This window comes from Neoarius graeffei, chromosome 3 (assembly GCF_027579695.1).
Source record: "Neoarius graeffei isolate fNeoGra1 chromosome 3, fNeoGra1.pri, whole genome shotgun sequence".
NCBI classification, from domain to species: domain Eukaryota; kingdom Metazoa; phylum Chordata; class Actinopteri; order Siluriformes; family Ariidae; genus Neoarius; species Neoarius graeffei.
Genome location: NC_083571.1, coordinates 116,760,817 through 116,779,692, shown reverse-complemented (window position 1 = coordinate 116,779,692; position 18,876 = coordinate 116,760,817). Strand labels below are relative to the sequence as shown.

Sequence of the window (18,876 nt, the reverse complement as noted above, 5' to 3'; positions counted from 1 at the left end):
ATCAGTTGTTTATAATAAAGACTGATACTGCTTATTTGATTAATATGAGTGTAATTGATGGTATAAAGCAAGACCTGACCTGACAAATAATTTGACAAAAATGTTCAATGTGTTGAAAATTTTCATAGCTTTCATATTTTCATAAAAAGCAAAGATCCACACCAATGCACAGGCACTGACAATATAACTCAAGGACTCCACAATTTCTAAAGCTAAAAGGTTGAATTATTCACTCGCTGCTTCAGATACACTTTATCTCACTCTCTGTTCACCTCCATGTCACATGTTTCTACCATTAAAATGTTTCACACATTTCTTTCATTCTCTTCTATTCAGTCTCTATTGGAACGTTGCTTTCTAAATAATATCAACACAGAGTCACATCAAGGCTATGACGAGATTCAGGATAGAATTCAGTTGAGAAACAAAGCTTCAGAAATTGATTTTCACCCTTCGAAACAACATGCACTCTGGTACTGACTTCAAACTGCATCCCTAATAGTCCAAGACTGCAGAGTCTACAGTATTGTCCTCAAGCCCTCCTCCTCCCTCATATGTCTGCTTCTTTTTCATTTTCTTATTCAGCTTACAGCATTTCATAGCACAGCAAACCTTCCCATGGTGGGAGCAGCTCACAAGAATATCTTAACTACGGAACCTTGTTGAAGGTTGTGCAGAATGTACTAGCTCACCACATGAATTTGATATTATTTTTTATCTCTCCACACATTTCTCCGAGCCACATGGCTTCTCAGCATGAACAGCGCTTTCTTCTGTGACATTTCAAACATTTTGGTCGTGGCAACTCTTTCTATAACTTCTTTCTTTTATCTTGCTGTTTCTTGTGTTTTTGCTATTGCACAGCAAGGATTTAAAAATAAAAAATAGTAACACATCAGTACCAGACCAACTTGCTTTTCCGATTTCTATATTCTATTTGGCCGTGCAAATGGAGCAAGAGATCAGACACCTAAAAATAAAAATAAAAATGCAGAATCTCTATTTAAAGGGGTTCATTTTCACTGAATAAATCTTTCTACTGATTCGGTGCAATGTTGGATGTCACTGAAGCATGAAAAATACAGTGTTCTCTCCTGGGTCTGATCTTCGTGCCTTTTTCTGTAATTAGAGATACAGAACCCTTAGCACATCGAGTTCTTTTTTAAGTAATTTTCACAAACTAAAAGTATTTATCTGTTCTCAAGCATGAAATCCCTTCCCAGAACCAGCATTATAAAACCGGTTTCATATTCCTTCTGCACTCCAGTTCATTTCACCTTCCTACATGTGTTTAAGCCAACCACATTCACCAGGCTGCCATCAACCTCATATTGAAAAACAGGTCATCCATGTAGTGCTGACTTTCAACACTATCAGAAGATAAAACTTAGACCCCCTTTCAATCACATTTTGTGGCTGAAACCCCATACAGGCATCATACCTCCCGCTTCATTAATGTATTATTCTTATTAAATTGTTTGTGTAGTCTCACTTACAGCACTGACATTTAGAGAAGAATGTAATTAAATTTGATTGTTTAATAAGTCCTATTCAGAATCACTTACACAGTGATGCATTCTTGTCACAGAAGTGTACAGTGTCTTGCAAAAGTATTCATCCCCCTTGGTGTTTGTGCTGTTTTGTCACATTACAAGACGGAATTAAAATGGATTTTTGGAGGCTTAACACCACTTGATTAACACAACATGCCTACCACTTTAAATGTGCAAAGTGTTGTTTTATTGTGACACAAACAATAATTAAGATGAAAAACAAAACAGAAATTTGGAGTGTGCATAGGTATTCACCCCCCAAAGTCAATACTTTGTAGAGCCACCTTTTGCTGCAATTACAGCTGCAAATCTCTTGGGGTATGTCTCTATTAGCTTAGCACATCTAGCCACTGGGATTTTTGCCCATTCATCAAGGCAAAACTGCTCTAACTCCTTCAAGTTAGATGGGTTGCGTTGGTGTACAGCAATCTTCAAGTTATGCCACAGATTCTCAATTGGATTGAGGTCTGGGCTTTGATTAGGCCATTCCAAGACATTTAAATGTTTCCCTTTAAACCACTCCAGTGTAGCTTTAGCAGTATGTTTAGAGTCATTGTCCTGCTGGAACATGAACCTTCATCCCAGTCTCAAACCTCTGGCTGACTCAAGCAGGTTTTCCTCCAGAATTGCCCTGTATTTAGTGCCATCCATCTTTCCTTCAATCCTGACCAGCTTTCCTGACCCTGCAGATGAAAAACATCCCCACAGCATGATGCTGCCACCACCATGCTTCACTGTAGGAATGGTGTTCTCAGGGTGTTGGGTTTGCGCCACACATGGCATTTCCTATGATGGCCAAAAGTTCAGTTTTAGTCTCATTTGACCAGAGAATCTTCTTCCATGTATTTGTGGAGTCTGCCACATGCTGTTGGGCAAACTCCAAATAGGTTTTCTTATTTTTTTTTTCTTTAAGCAATGACTTTTTTCTGGCCACTCTTCCATAAAGCTCCACTCAGTGGAGTGTATGACTTAAAGTGGTCCTATGGACAGATACTCCCATCTCCACTGTGGATCTTTGCAGCTCCTTCAGTGTTCTCTTTGGTGTCTTTGTTGAATCTCTGATTAATGCCCTCCTTGCCCAGTCTGTGAGTTTTGGTGGGCGGGGCCTTCTCTCGTCAGGTTTGTAGTGGTGCCATATTCTTTCCATTTTACTATAATGGATTTAATGGTGCTCCGTAAGACATTCAAATTTTGGGGTATTTTTTATAACCCAACCCTGATCTATACTTCTCCACAACTTTGTCTCTGACCTGTTTGGAGGCTCCTTGGTTCTCATGTTGCTTGCTTAGTAGTGTTGCAGAGTCAGGGTCCTTCCAGAACAGGTTGATTTATACAGACATCATGTGACAGATCATGTGACACTTTGATTGCACACAGGTGGATCTTAATCAACTAATTATGTGACTTATGAAATTAATTGGTTGGACCAGCTGTTATTTAGGGGTTTCATACGAAGGGGGTGAATACCTATGCACACTCCAGATTTCTTTTTTTCACCTTAATTATTTTTGTGTCAAAATAAAACAACAATTTGAACCTTTAAAGTGGTCGGCATGTTGTGTAAATCAAATGGTGCTAACCCTCCAAAAATCCATTTTAATTCCAGTTTGTACAGTAATGCGACAAAACAGGACAAACACCAAGGGGGATGAACACTTTTGCAAGACACTGTAAAAATGAGATAGAGTAATGTAATCTTTGAAGTAATGTTTTGTGATGTGATGAACATAATGATTGTATCAACTGGATGAGGCTGAGCTAATAGGCTTCAGTCAACATTTCCAGCAGTCCAAGGTTTATTATGCAAATTAATGCATCCAGCAGAGCCTGATCAAGAAGAACACATTTTCTTAATGTAGCACGTCTCCGACTGTTGTCTCAAACTGTTATTCCTTCTTTCCAGATCTCACTTACATTTTTAATAAACTTTGCCCAATTAAGTGGATTTACAGTGGTGCTTGAAAATTTGCGAATCCTTTAGAATTTTCTATATTTCTGCATAAATATGCCTAAAACATCATCAGATTTTCACACAAGTCCTAAAAGTAGATAAAGAGAACCCAGTTAAACAAATGAGACAAAAATATTATACTTGGCCATTTATTGATTGAGGAAAATGATCCAATATTACATATCTGTGAGTGGCAAAAGTATGTGAACCTCTAGGATTAGCAGTTAATTTGAAGGTGAAATTAGAGTCAGGTGTTTTCAATCAATGGGATGACAATCAGGTGTGAGTGGGCACCCTGTTTTATTTAAAGAACAGGGATCTATCAAAGTCTGATCTTCACAACACATGTTTGTGGAAGTATATCATGGCACAAACAAAGGAGATTTCTGAGGACCTCAGAAAAAGTGTTGTTGATGCTCATCAGGCTGGAAAAGGTTACAAAACCATCTCTAAAGAGTTTGGACTCCACCAATCCACAGTCAGACAGATTGTGTACAAATGGATGAAATTCAAGACCATTGTTACCCTCCCCAGGAGTGGTCGACCAACAAAGATCACTCCAAGAGCAAGGCATGTAATAGTCAGCGAGGTCACAAAGGACCCCAGGGTAACTTCTAAGCGACTGAAGGCCTCTCTCACATTGGCTAACGTTAATGTTCATGAGTCCACCATCAGGAGAACACTAAACAACAATGGTGTGCATGACAGGGTTGCAAGGAGAAAGCCACTGCTCTCCAAAAACAACATTGCTAATCATCTGCAGTTTGCTAAAGATCACGTGGACAAGCCAGAAGGCTATTTTGTGGATGGATGAGACCAAAATAGAACTTTTTGGTTTAAATGAGAAGCGTTATGTTCAGAGAAAGGAAAACACTGCATTCCAGCATAAGAACCTCATCCCATCTGTGAAACATGGTGGTGGTAGTATCATGGTTTGGGCCTGTTTTGCTGCATCTGGGCCAGGACTGCTTCCCATCATTGATGGAACAATGAATTCTGAATTATACCAGCGAATTCTAAAGGAAAATGTCAGGACATCTGTCCATGAACTGAATCTCAAGAGAAGGTGGGTCATGCAGCAAGACAACAACCCTAAGCACACAAGTCGTTCTACCAAAGAATGGTTAAAGAAGAATAAAGTTAATGTTTTGGAATGGCCAAGTCAAAGTCCTGACCTTAATCCAATGGAAATGTTGTGGAAGGACCTGAAGTGAGCAGTTCATGTGAGGAAACCCACCAACATCCCAGAGTTGAAGCTGTTCTGTATGGAGGAACGGGCTAAAATTCCTCCAAGCCGGTGTGCAGGACTGATCAACAGTTACCGCAAACGTTTAGTTGCAGTTATTGCTGCACAAGGGGGTCACACCAGATACTGAAAGCAAAGGTTCACATACTTTTGCCACTTACAGATATGTAATATTGGATCATTTTCCTCAATAAATAAATGATCAAGTATAATATTTTTGTCTCATTTGTTTAACTAGGTTCTCGTTATCTACTTTTAGGACTTGTGTGAAAATCTGATGATGTTTTAGGTCATATTTATGCAGAAATATAGAAAATTATAAAGGGTTCACAAACTTTCAAGCACCACTGTACAACAGGAACACTGTAACTTTGTCATGTTGTAATTTACAGCGATTTTTTCAGTCCATATCTCTCTGAATATGCTTCATACAGCCTGAGACACACATTTAGATAGAGTGTCTTGCAAAAGTATTCATCCCCCTTGGTGATTGTCATGTTTTGTTGCATTACAAGCTGGAATTAAAATTGATTTTTGGAGGGTTAGCACCATTTGATTTACACAACATGCCTACCACTTTAAAGGTGAAAATTGTTTTTTGTGACACAAACAATAACTAAGATGAAAAAAAAACAGAAATCTGGAGTGTGCATAGGTATTCACCCCCTTTTATATGAAACCCCTGGGGGTCATAGAAGGAGCATTCTCGTCGTGACCCCTGTCAGGTATCCCATCAGTTATCTGCAAATCCTTCTACTACACTATGCTACTGCTATTATCACTACTACCACCACCCTGTCTAGCCAACATGGCTACCAACGACCAACCTGTTGATGGGCTTCGATGTCACAAACACGGGTCCTTTTCAGGACCGGCATTGAGCAATTATCTCATCCAACACGGAAGGTCTGACAGGAGCCAAGCAAGACCTGCTGGCCGAACTGTGTATGAACAACAATTGTGACATTCTCTGTCTCCAGGAGACACATCACAGGCCTTCACGAATTTGCCCATGCGTCCCTGGAATGACCCTCATTGCTGAGAGACCACATGACCAGTACGGAAGTGCAATATTTGTACAACCCCGATTCCAAAAAAGTTGGGACAAAGTACAAACTGTAAATAAAAACGGAATGCAATAATTTACAAATCTCAAAAACTGATATTGTATTCACAATAGAACATAGACAACATATCAAATGTCGAAAGTGAGACATTTTGAAATTTCATGCCAAATACTGGCTCATTTGAAATTTCATGACAGCAACACATCTCAAAAAAGTTGGGACAGGGGCAATAAGAGGCTGGAAAAGTTAAAGGTACAAAAAAGGAACAGCTGGAGGACCAAATTGCAACTCATTAGGTCAATTGGCAATAGGTCATTAACATGACTGGGTATAAAAAGAGCATCTTGGAGTGGCAGCGGCTCTCAGAAGTAAAGATGGGAAGAGGATCACCAATCCCTCTAATTCTGCGCCGACAAATAGTGGAGCAATATCAGAAAGGAGTTCGACAGTGTAAAATTGTAAAGAGTTTGAACATATCATCATCTACAGTGCATAATATCATCAAAAGATTCAGAGAATCTGGAAGAATCTCTGTGCATAAGGGTCAAGGCCGGAAAACCATACTGGGTGCCCGTGATCTCCGGGCCCTTAGATGGCAACTGCATCACATACAGGCGTGCTTCTGTATTGGAAATCACAAAATGGGCTCAGGAAAATTTCCAGAGAACATTTTCTGTGAACACAATTCACCGTGCCATCCACCGTTGCCAGCTAAAACTCTGTAGTTCAAAGAAGAAGCCATCTCTAAATATGATCCAGAAGTGCAGACATCTTCACTGGGCCAAGGCTCATTTAAAATGGACTGTGGCAAAGTGGAAAACTGTTCTGTGGTCAGACAAATCAAAATTTGAAGTTCTTTATGGAAATCAGGGATGCCGTGTCATTCGGACTAAAGAGGAGAAGGATAACCCAAGTTGTTATCAGCGCTCAGTTCAGAAGCCTGCATCTCTGATGGTATGGGGTTGCATTAGTGCATGTGGCATGGGCAGCTTACACATCTGGAAAGACACCATCAATGCTGAAAGGTATATCCAGGTTCTAGAGCAACATATGCTCCCATCCAGACGACGTCTCTTTCAGGGAAGACCTTGCATTTTCCAACATGACAATGCCAAACCACATACTGCATCAATTACAGCATCATGGCTGTGTAGAAGAAGGGTCCGGGTACTGAACTGGCCAGCCTGCAGTCCAGATCTTTCACCCATAGAAAACATTTAGCGCATCATAAAACGGAAGATATAACAAAAAAGACCTAAGACAGTTGAGCAACTAGAATCCTACATTAGACAAGAATGGGTTAACATTCCTATCCCTAAACTTGATCAGCTTTTCTCCTCAGTCCCCAGACGTTTACAGACTGTTGTAAAGAGAAAAGGGGATGTCTCACAGTGGTACCGTAAACATGGCCTTGTCCCAACTTTTTTGAGATGTGGTGTTGTCATGAAATTTAAAATCACCTAATTTTTCTCTTTAAATGATACATTTTCTCAGTTTAAACATTTGATCTGTCATCTATGTTCTATTCTGAATAAAATATGGAATTTTGAAACTTCCACATCATTGCATTCCATTTTTATTTACAATTTGTACTTTGTCCCAACTTTTTTGGAATCAGGGTTGTATGTGACGGACTGACTGTGGATAACTTCTCTCTATCAGACAATGACAACATTGAAGTTCTGATCATTGAGCTGATGGGGATCTCTGTCAGCTCTGTCTATAAACCACCAACTGAAACTTTCAACCTCCCCTGTGAAGTTACTTACGGTCATGTCAACGTAGTTATCAGAGACTTCAACAGCCACAGTGTTACCTGGGGCTATGAGAAACCAACAAAGATGGGGAACTAGTGGAAAACTGGGTAGATGCAAATCAGATGTCTCTCATACATGACACAAAGCTCCCTCCCTCCTTCAACAGTTCTAGATGGAGACAGGGATACAACCCTGATCTGGTGTTTGCTTCCAACAATATTGCCAATGAATGTGAAAAGGTTGTGCTTGACCCAATACCACATTTCCAACACCTCCCCATTGGACTCAAAGTCAATGCGGCCATCATAACTCGAGCAGTCCCCTTCCGCCTGCAGTTCAACCTGAAAAAGGCAAACTGGGAAAAGTTTGCCACAGACCTTGACTCATAAATCCAGGACCTACCTGCCTTCCCAACCCACTATGACATCTTCATCAAAATGATAAAGAAATCCTCATGGTAAAACATCCGATGTCGGACCAGCTACACCTCAGGCCTGACGGATGAGTCCAAGGCACTGTACAATGACTACATAAGATGTTTCCAGAATGATCCTTTCTCTGCAGACACACTGGAACATGGTGAAAACTTGACAAATGCCATAATAGAAAACTGACGGACAAAATGGCAAGAATTCATACAATCAACAGATATGACCCACAGTAGCAGGAAAGCCTGGAAAAATATCCGGATCCTCAGCAATGACTACATAAAGACCCAACCAAGACCACAAGTTACTGCTGACCAAGTTGCCCACCATCTTCTTGTGAACAGTCACCACCACCACCTAACCACTACCTAAGAAGAGCCAAGCTTCCAAAAGTTGATGCTCCGTGCTCTCAAGGGACCCCAGGCTTCACAAGATCCTTCAGTATGAGCGACTTGTGTAATGCCATCAAGACACTGAAAAATAACAAGGCAGCTGGTCTTGATGATATCCTCTGTGAGCAGATCAAACACTTTGGACCTGGTGCACTCAAATGGCTACTTGGCATGTTTAACAAGTGCATGAGTACCAACAGTATTCCAAAGTTATGGAGGAAAGCCAGAGTGGTTGCTTTACTGAAATCTGGTAAAGACTTGGCAAGCCCAAAGAGTTACAGGCCCATTTCCCTGCTATGCCACATGTACAAGCTTTTTGAAAGACAGACTGAACCACATTGCCCCATTTGTGGACAAGCTCCTTATTCCAGAGCAAGCAGGCTTCAGACCGGGAAAGTCCTGTACTAGTCAGCTCTTGAACCTCACACAGTACATCGAAGATAGGTACGAATAAGGACTAGTTACTGGAGTTGTCTTTGTTGATCTCTCTGCTGCCTATGACACAGTCAATCACAGGATCCTCATCAGGAAATTATGAGATGACAAAGGATGTGAAGTTGACAGAATTGATCCAGAACATGCTGTCCAACAGACGTTTCTTTGTGGATCTCAATGGCAACTGCAGCAGATGGCGCAGACAGAAAAACAGCCTCCCCCAGGGAAGCGTTCTTGCCCCTCTGCTCTTCAACATATACACAAATGAGCAACCAATACACCCAGACACAAGGAATTTTCTCTATGCTGATGACCATAGCACTGTCACACAGGGAAGATCCTTTGAAGAAGTGGAAACAAAACTTAGTAATGTCCTGGCAGACCTAACCCCATTATATGCAGAGAACCACCTAAGGGCTAACCCTGACAAAACCCAAGTAAGCATCTTCCACCTAAGGAACAGAGATGCAGATCGACAGCTTAGGGTTAGATGGCAGAGTAAATGGCTGGAACATACCCATAAACCAGTCTACCTTGGTGCTACCCTAGACTGGTTTCTCAAATACAAGGAACACATCATGAAGACAAGGGCAAAAGTCGGAGCCAGGAATAGTATCCTGAAGAAGCTCGCAAACACCAAGTGGGGTACAGATGCCAAAACCATCCATACTACAGCTCTTGCCGTGTTTCCCTACAGCTGAATATGCATCCCCCATATGGAGCAGATCAGCCCATACCACAAAGCTGGACTCAGCCTTAAATGACACATGCAGAACCATATCTGGATGCCTAAGACCAACAAGAGTTGACGACCTCTACCTGTTGTGTGGTATCGCACCCCCACACATCAGGAGAGCAGTCTCAGCCCAGACGGAGAAACTCAAACAAGAGAATGATCCTCTCCACCCACTCTTTCAGCATGAACCAGCACATAAGAGACTCAAATCAAGGCACAGTTTTCTACATTCCACTACAGCACTTAATGGCAGTACTCACAATCAAAGGTTGACTATGTGGACAGACCACCTCCAGACAGCTCCTCACAAACTGAACCTGAGCCCCAGTGAATGTCTCTCCCCAGGATCCAATGAGACATGGCCAATATGGTCATGCCTAAACCATCTTAGAACTGAAACCGGACGATGTAGAGTTCTGATGAAGAAATGGGGATATAACAGAGATGAACAAACAACATGTGACTGTGGAGTGGAGCAGACGATGAAACACCTACTTGTCTGCCCGCAACTACCAGAGTGATGCATGCAGGAGGACCTTGAGAAGTTCACCCCACCCCACCCCAGCAGGAGCCTATGCACAACCCTGGGCCAGAGTAATATAGCCAGCATGGTGACCCGAGATGATGATGATGATGATATCTCATCTCATCTCATTATCTCTAGCCGCTTTATCCTGTTCTACAGGGTCACAGGCAAGCTGGAGCCTATCCCAGCTGACTACGGGCGAAAGGCGGGGTACACCCTGGACAAGTCGCCAGGTCATCACAGGGCTGACACATAGACACAGACAACCATTCACACTCACATTCACACCTACGGTCAATTAAGAGTCACCAGTTAACCTAACCTGCATGTCTTTGGACTGTGAGGGAAACCGGAGCACCCGGAGGAAACCCACGCAGACACGGGGAGAACATGCAAACTCCGCACAGAAAGGCCCTTGCCGGCCATGGGACTCGAACCTAGACCTTCTTGCTGTGAGGCGACAGCGCTAACCACTACACCACCGTGCTGCCCCGATGATGATGATATGAAACCCCTAAACAAATGTTGCCAGGCAAAACAAACCTCGCCCAGCAGCGCTTATTTTACAGTATATCTATATGTTGATAATGGTAATATTTCTCAATTATCAGCTGTCAGGTTATAGCCCTATGAAAATTCATGACCTTGAGTTTCAAAGTAATTCAAGGTCAAAGGTCATGGTGCCAAATGAAAGCCCATATGGCACTTCCTTCAAGTTGATAATAGTAAATATCTGTCTACCATCAACCGTTTTCAAGTTACAGCCCTCTGAAAACCCATGACCTTGAATTTGACCTTTCAAGGTCACTTAAGGTCAAAGATCATGGTGCTAAATGAAAGGCCATATGGGAGTTCCTATATGTTCATAATAGTAAACATTTGTCTATTGGCAACTGTCTTTGAGTTACAATGGAAAATATGTTATTTTGACCGAAAGGTTGACCTTTCCAGTGACCTTGACCTACACCTTGAACCGATTACCCCCAAAATTTAATCAGGTAATCTATGGACCATTGCCCACCTACCCTGAAAATTTGAAGTCAATCAGTGCAACCATCTGGATGCTAGATTGTTAAAAGACAGACACACAAACAAACAAACAAGCCACACTGCTTACAACACCTCGCCCCACTTACTCCATCACAGGCGAGGTAACAAGCACTGCTCCAACCAATTCACTTCATAAGTCACATAATTAGTTGATTAAGATCCACTTGTGTGCAATCAAAGTGTCACATGATCTGTCACATGATGTCTGTATAAATCAATCTGTTCTGGAAGGACCCTGACTCTGCAACACTACTAAGCAAGCAACATGAGAGCCAAGTAGCCTCTAAACAGGTCAGAGACAAAATTGTGGAGAAGTATAGATCAGGGTTGGGTTGTAAAAAATATCCCAGTATTCAAAAAAAACTTTGAATATCCCAGGGAGCACCATTAAATCCATTATAGCAAAATGGAAAGAATATGGTACCACTACAAACCTGACAAGAGAAGGGCACTGACCAAAACTCACAGACCAGGCAAGGAGGGCATTAATCAGAGGTGCAACAAAGACACCAACAATAAGACTGAAGGAGCTGCAAAGATCCACAGCGGAGATGGGAATATCTGTCCATAGGACCACTTTAAGCCATACACTCCACAGAGCGGGGCTTTATGAAAGAGTAACCAGAAAATAAGGCATTGCTTAAAGAAAAAAATCAGAAAACATGTTTGGATTTTGCCCAACAACATGTGGCACACTCCCCAAACATATGGAAGAAGATTCTCTGGTCAAATGAGACTAAAATTTATCTTTTTGGCCATCATGGGAAACGGCATGTGTGGCACAAACCCAACACCCTGAGAACACCATTCCTACAGTGAAGCATGGTGGTGGCAGCATCATGCTGTGGGGATGTTTCTCATCTGCAGGGTCAGAAAAGCTGGTCAGGACTGAAGGACAAATGGATGGCACTAAATACTGGGCAATTCTGGAGGAAAACCTGTTTGAGTCAGCCAGAGGTTTGAGACTGGGATGAAGGGTCACGTTCCAGCAGGACAATGACCCTAAACATACTGCTAAAGCTACACTGGAGTGGTTTAAAGGGAAACATTTAAATGTCTTGGAATGGCCTCATCAAAGCCCAGACCTCAATCCAATTGAGAATCTGTGGCATAACTTAAAGATTGCTGTACACCAATGCAACCCATCTAACTTGAAGGAGTTAGAGCAGTTTTGCCTTGAGGAATGGGCAAAAATCCCAGTGACTAGATGTGCTAAGCTAATAGAGACATACCCCAAGAGACTTGCAGCTGTAATTGCAGCAAAAGGTAGCTCTACAAAGTATTGACTTTGGGGGGTGAATACTCACTCACTGTACACACTCCAGATTTCTGTTTTTTGTTTGTGTCACAATAAATAAAAAACAACAACAATGTTCACTTTTAAAGTGGTAGGCATGTTGTGTAAATCAAATGATGCTAACCCTCCAAAAATCCATTTTAATTCCAGCTTGTAATGCGACAAAACAGGACAAACACCAAGGGCGATGAATACTTTTGCAAGACACTGCATACCTGGGTCAATGATCAAAAGGTTGCTGGCTTTAAGCTCTATCCATCCATCCATCCATCCATTCATCCATCCATCCATCTATCCACTATCTGTAGCCGCTTATCCTGTGCAGGGTCGCAGGAAAGCTGGAGCCTATCCCAGCTGACTATGGGTGAGAGGCGCGGTATGCCAGGCCATCACAGGGCTGACACATAGACATAAACAACCATTCACACTCACATTCACACCTGCGATCAATTTAGAGCCACCAATTAGCCTAACTTGCATGTCTTTGGACTGTGGGGGAAACCGGAGCTCCCGGAGGAAACCCACGCAGACACAGGGAGAACATGCAAACTCCACACGGAAAGGCCCTCGTCAGCCACTGGGCTCAAACCCGGACCTTCTTGCTGTGAGGCGACAGTGCTAACCACTACACCACCATGCTGAAGTTTAAGCTCTAAAAATGTTCAGATAGAAATGATAGTGAATCATTTCTATTTTAACACAGAATGGAAAGTATGAACTGAATGCACAAAGATTATCACAGACGTTTTGCACCGAAATTTAGTTCTTCCATCAAGACACTGATATTTATCAAACAGTTACTCATACCAGTACCCATGAGAGCTAAAGATATGTCCATAGATTTGACTGCATGTATTTCCTATAAAACAAGTACATGTGATAAGGCAACTGAGACCATATTAGAGATGATTTATGTTAAATAAACTAATCAGGCCAGAATCAGAATCAGAGAAAGATTCAGTGGCAGTTTTAGAGACACAAAGTTATATGAGGATGTCTTTCCTTAAATGGAAGAATAGTGAGTCAAACTATCCTGATTGGAGTTTTGTCCACTAAAGAAGTTTATTTTATTTTAAACTTTAAAATCCTTACAGACCTCATTCTCATACCTACACCCATTCCTAAGTGGATTAACTGTAGCTGCAGAATAATCCAGAGTAGTTATTAAAGAATAAGGAGCCTGAAGTTGAAGATATAAAAGTTGCTTAAAAAATACTGGGAAAAGCATGACTACAATAAGCTTGGTATGGATGGCAATGTTAAGTGGGGTTCACTTTATATGCCTCAAATATTATTAAAAACAACAAGAGGATGTGCACTAATGGATGTATCCACAAAAATTTGCTCTTAGTTATGATTTCTGTGTGTTTATGGATAATAGGTTGAGGAGAAATGCATGTATTAAATGAGGTTGAGGTGATTATGGTGGATTAGACCATATGGACAGATTGACAGATGACATCAGGCAAGAGGCCCCATGGACAATGATGTTTACAGATGACACCATGATCTTGTGGGAAGCCATGGCCTAATGGTTAGAGAAGCAGCTTTGGGACCAAAAGGTTGCTGGTTTGATTCCCTGGACCAGCAGGAATGGCTGAAGTGCCCTTGAGCAAGGCATCTAACCCCCAACTGCTCCCCAGGCTCCTCTGGGTATGTTGTATGTTGCTCTGGATAAGATCATCTGCTAAATGCCTGTAATGTAATGTAATGTAATGTAACATTCTCTTGTGAGAACAGGGAGCAAGTGGAAGAAAACTTAGAGACATGGAGTTCTGCACAAGAACGCAGGGGAATGAAAGTCAGTCGGAGCAACATGTACATGAATGAGGGGGAGGACATTGGAATGGTAGAGCTACAAGGAATAGAGGTGGTCAAAGCAAAGAAGTTCAAATATCTGGGGTCAACTGGGCAAAGTAATGAGTGTGGAACAAAAGTGAAGAAGAGAGTGCAGGCAGGTTGGAATGGATGGAGGAGAGGAGGATGTCAGGAGTGATTTGTGACAGAATTTTGCCAGCAAGAGTGAGAAGGAAAGTGTATGAGACAGCAGTAAGAGTAGCAATGTTGTACGGTTTGGAGACAAAAAGACAGGAGGCTGAACTGGAGGGAATGGAGCTGAAGATGTTGAGATGTTCACTGGGAGTGACAAAGTTGGACAGGAATAGAAATGAGAAAACAAGGTCAACTGTGAACTACTGCTCACTTACGTATCCCCCCGTTCTCACTTATATCAGAATGCAAGCAATCGAAGGAATAGGACACTTATGAATGTTGACTTCAACAAATAATGAACCCTGAAACAAGTAAGTAAAGAGCAGTGTCTCTCCCCAGGGATTTCAAATAGCATCCTGGTAAACTATCATTTTGAAATAGCATTTTGCTTCTTGAAATAGCATCAAAATCCACCCTATATGTTTCGTAAATACATTCAGTTGGTAATCAGGAAGTCAATGTGTGACAGACCTGAAAATGATATACATGGTATAGAACCCCAAGCTGAAGCTCGGTACCAAATATCAAGCAGCTGTGATTTGTAGTTGCTGAGAAAAGTGTTACGAAAATTTTGTAAATCCACCCTATATGTTTTGTAAATACATTCAGTCAGTAAACAGGAAGTTGATGTGCGACAGACCTGAAAATGGTATACACGGTATAGAACCCCAAGTTGGTACCAAGTGCCAAGTACCAAGTGGCTATGATTTGTGGTTGCTGAGAAAAAGGGTGTTTCAGACAGATGGAAATACAGACAGCCGGACAGATAGACAGAGTTAAAAAAAAAAAACAACAGTATACCACTCTCCTTCGGAGCGAGAGTATTATAATAATAATAATAATTACAGGGACAGGACATGTTGGAGACAAAGTGAGAGAGGCGAGATTGAGATGGTTTGGACACGTATAGAGGAGAGATTCAGGGTATGTTGGGAAAAGACTGCTGGAGATGGAGTTGCCAGGTAGAAGCAAACAAATGAGGAAGAACAAAGATGAGATTTATGGATGTGGTGAAGGAGGACATGAAGACGTTTGGTGTGACAGAAGAAGATACAGAGGACAGCAGGAGACAGAGGGACATTATCTGGGAACAGCCGAAAGAAGAAGAAGACAACTCAAAGGTTGTCTGCAGGTACATCAGGAAAAAAAATCTCCTGTCTCTTTCTCTTACCACATAATGATGGCATGGAATCATATCAAAAACATTTTAAGTCTGAAATCACCTGAGGTAGTTTTAAGACGTGGGATGTGACTGTGAGTAGCAAGTAAAACTCAGAGGTAGTGATGTGTGCACTGGCTCCAACACTCTCAAATGAGTCAAACACACAGCAGGGAGAAGGGAAAGTGAGTAAGACTGCAGGAATTTGGCTAGAACTCCAAACTCCAAGCCATTAGGAGAAAGTTACACTCAGTGGGAGTTGCCTGGTGGTGGTGGGTTTGTAGGCGGGTGGTTTGGTTATCAGACAGCTTTCGATTAATGATAATATGAACAACAAGGTCAATGTTGAAAATAAAATGTCCAACGTCCTTATAAATATTTTTACTGTTTTCCTGCCACCTACTTCATAGCATCTGTCTGTATCTATCTCTCTCTCTCTCTTTCTCGCTCTGCCTATTTAATTGTAAGAAAAATGCTGGCTTGCTTCTCTAACCCAAACAAAAACACACTAATCACATGAGGGAACAGCACTCAGCTTTTGCACTTGAAAGAAGAGGAAATTTTCTGATTCTTACTCCAGGAAGCACTACAAAATAAACAAAATGTGAGGAGACAAAGTCCATTAAACCTCAGTAAAGCTTAGAAAAGTTTGCACTGCATGCTATTATTCTAAATTGCAGCAAACATTAAATGCATAATGCATACAAGGTAATAAATATGGGTTTAATATAAATTTTATAAAATGAATAAACAAATTGTAGAAGAAAAGCGAAGAGAGATTTCATTACATATTTATGATTAATCAGTTTTAGTTAAGAGCCATCAGAAAGCATGTTAAACATGTGCATAAACAAAACGAATTGCCTCATTGCAAGAAGCAACAGAAATTCAAGTGCACTGGCTTTTCTTTTCCTTTAGTTTTACTTAGATAAACTTTACCATTAGAGTGAACTGAATGGGATTCAGTCCATTTACTGTGCAGGTGAAATGAGTAAAGACAGACAGCGAGGCATTCAATATGTTCACTTGGATCACAGGGAAAAAAAACCCTCCTTGCTTAGGATTACACACAGACACAAGCGCTTAAACATGTGACAGACAGGGACTTTGGATATTTTATTAGGTGCAACCAAAGGATCATGGTTTCTTTTTAGGGCTGATTTTTACCCCCTGCTTCTCAGTTCTATTATCAGTCGGAAACAACAGCGTTAAATGTGATGTGCTGGAACACAGATGAGCAGTTTGATTAGTTCCCCACTGCCTACACTGCAGGCTTCCCTGAACCAAAATCCATATCTTGCTTTCACTCCTCCTGAGCTTCAGTACAAGCTGAAGTGTTGTTTTCATGCTCGAGTGACTGAGAGACAGATGCTGAGACAGATAATAAACACACTGACCTCCTCAAACCTGGCTTCATCCTCACAGCTCTCCAGGACTCGGGAGTAGAAGGACAGACCTACAGAGAGGGGAAAAGATCTTGTCAATTCAAATACGAAGGACATTCACTCATTTTGAGAGCATATATATAATCATAAATGTCTCAGCATTTATATAAGGGTCATATTTATCACCATCATCAAGCAAAACTCATTTAAAATGTTTCTGATTGCAGTCATTTGAAACAGAAAGCTGAAAGGATACAGAGAAGAGCTGCATGTTGGATCCGACAAGTCAAGCAAGAAGAACTATCATATAAAGAAAGACTTATTCAGTTGGATTTGTTACGTTATATACCTACAACCGCGAAGTCAAGGACATACAGTAGTTGTTTGTTTGTTTGTTTGTTTGTTTGTTTGGGTTTGTTTTTTAAAATAAGGCTTTATACAGACATGCTGACACTGACACTAGTTTATTAAAATATGTAAGTCATGGTTGCACATAACGTTCCCAGTCTAGTGAAATTACAGTCTCTTGCAAAAGTATTCATCCCCCTTGGTGTTTGTCCTGTTTTGTCGCATTACAAGCTGGAATTAAAATGGATTTTTAGAAGGTTAGCACCATTTGATTTACACAACATGCCGACCACTTTAAAGGTGCAAAGTGTTGTTTTATTGTGACACAAAAAATAAATAAGATGAAAAAGCAGAAATCTGGAGTGTGCATAGGTATTCACCCCCTTTTGTATGAAACCCCTAAATAAGAGCTGCTCCAACCAATTCACTTCATAAGTCACATAATTAGTTGATTAAGATCCACCTGTGTGCAATCAAAGTGTCACATGATCTGTCACATGATGTCTGTATAAATCAACCTTTCTGGAAGGACCCTGACTCTGCAACACTACTAAGCAAGCAACATGAAAACCAAGGAGCCTCCAAACAGGACAGAGACAAAGTTGTGGAGAAGTATAGATCAGGGTTGGGTTATAAAAGCCGAAGTACACCCCCCGGTTCAAAGGCAGCCTGCAACAACTAGCTCCATCAGGCGGTGGTCCCCTGAAATGGAAGATGCCCTCAGAGACTGCTATGACATCACGGACTGGGATGTGCTGCTTAGCCCACACTGTGAGGACATAGAGGGGTTGACACACTGTCTGGCGGATTACCTCAACTTCTGTGCAGATGTGGTCTCCCCCGCTAAGACTGTACGGTGTTACCCTAATAACAAGCCATGGGTAACACAGGAAGTCAAAGCTGTCCTCAACAGGAAGAAGGCCGCCTTCAGGAGCAGGGACAGGGAGGCAATGAAAGAAGCACAGCAGGAGGTGAAATGCTGCATGAGGGAAGCTAAGGACAGCTACAGGAGAAAGGTGGAGCAGAAGCTGAAGGAGAACGGCATGAGGGAGGTTTGGGAAGGTGTGAAAACCATCACAGACCACAATACAAAGACAAGAGTCATTGAGGGGACAGTGGAGAGGGCGAACGAGTTGAATGACTTCTTCAACCAGTTCAACCAGCGCATGTCCCCCCCATCCTCCCCCTCACTGCAGCTATCTCTCCTTCTTCCCTCAACACACCTCCCCCCAGTCATCACAGCAGCCCCCTCCTCCCCCTCCTCAACACAGACTCCTCCATGCATTACTGCAGATCAGGTCAGAGGTCAACTGAGGAAGCTTCACCCCAGGAAAGCAGCAGGCCCGGACAAGGTGTGTCCCTGACTACTGAAGACCTGCGCTGCTGAACTGGGTGAACCACTCCAATGCATCTTCAACCTCAGCCTGCAGCTGGGGAGAGTGCCCACCCTCTGGAAGACATCACGTATCGTTCCAGTTCCCAAAAAGAATCAGCCCAGCAAGCTGAACAACTTCCGACCGGTGGCACTCACTTCACATCTGATGAAGATGTTGG

The 18,876-nt window shown here is 41.9% G+C and overlaps 1 protein-coding gene across 2 annotated transcripts in view; it reads right to left on the bottom strand.

The window, feature by feature from the left end:
- otofa (otoferlin a) overlaps positions 1 to 18,876 on the bottom strand; it is a 238,015-nt gene that overhangs the window by 206,704 nt on the left and 12,435 nt on the right. For both annotated transcript variants that reach the window (XM_060917975.1, XM_060917976.1), the window contains exon 2: positions 16,987 to 17,045. In XM_060917975.1, coding sequence (XP_060773958.1) covers positions 16,987 to 17,045 — 59 coding nt within the window. The remainder of the gene's footprint in view (positions 1 to 16,986; positions 17,046 to 18,876) is intronic.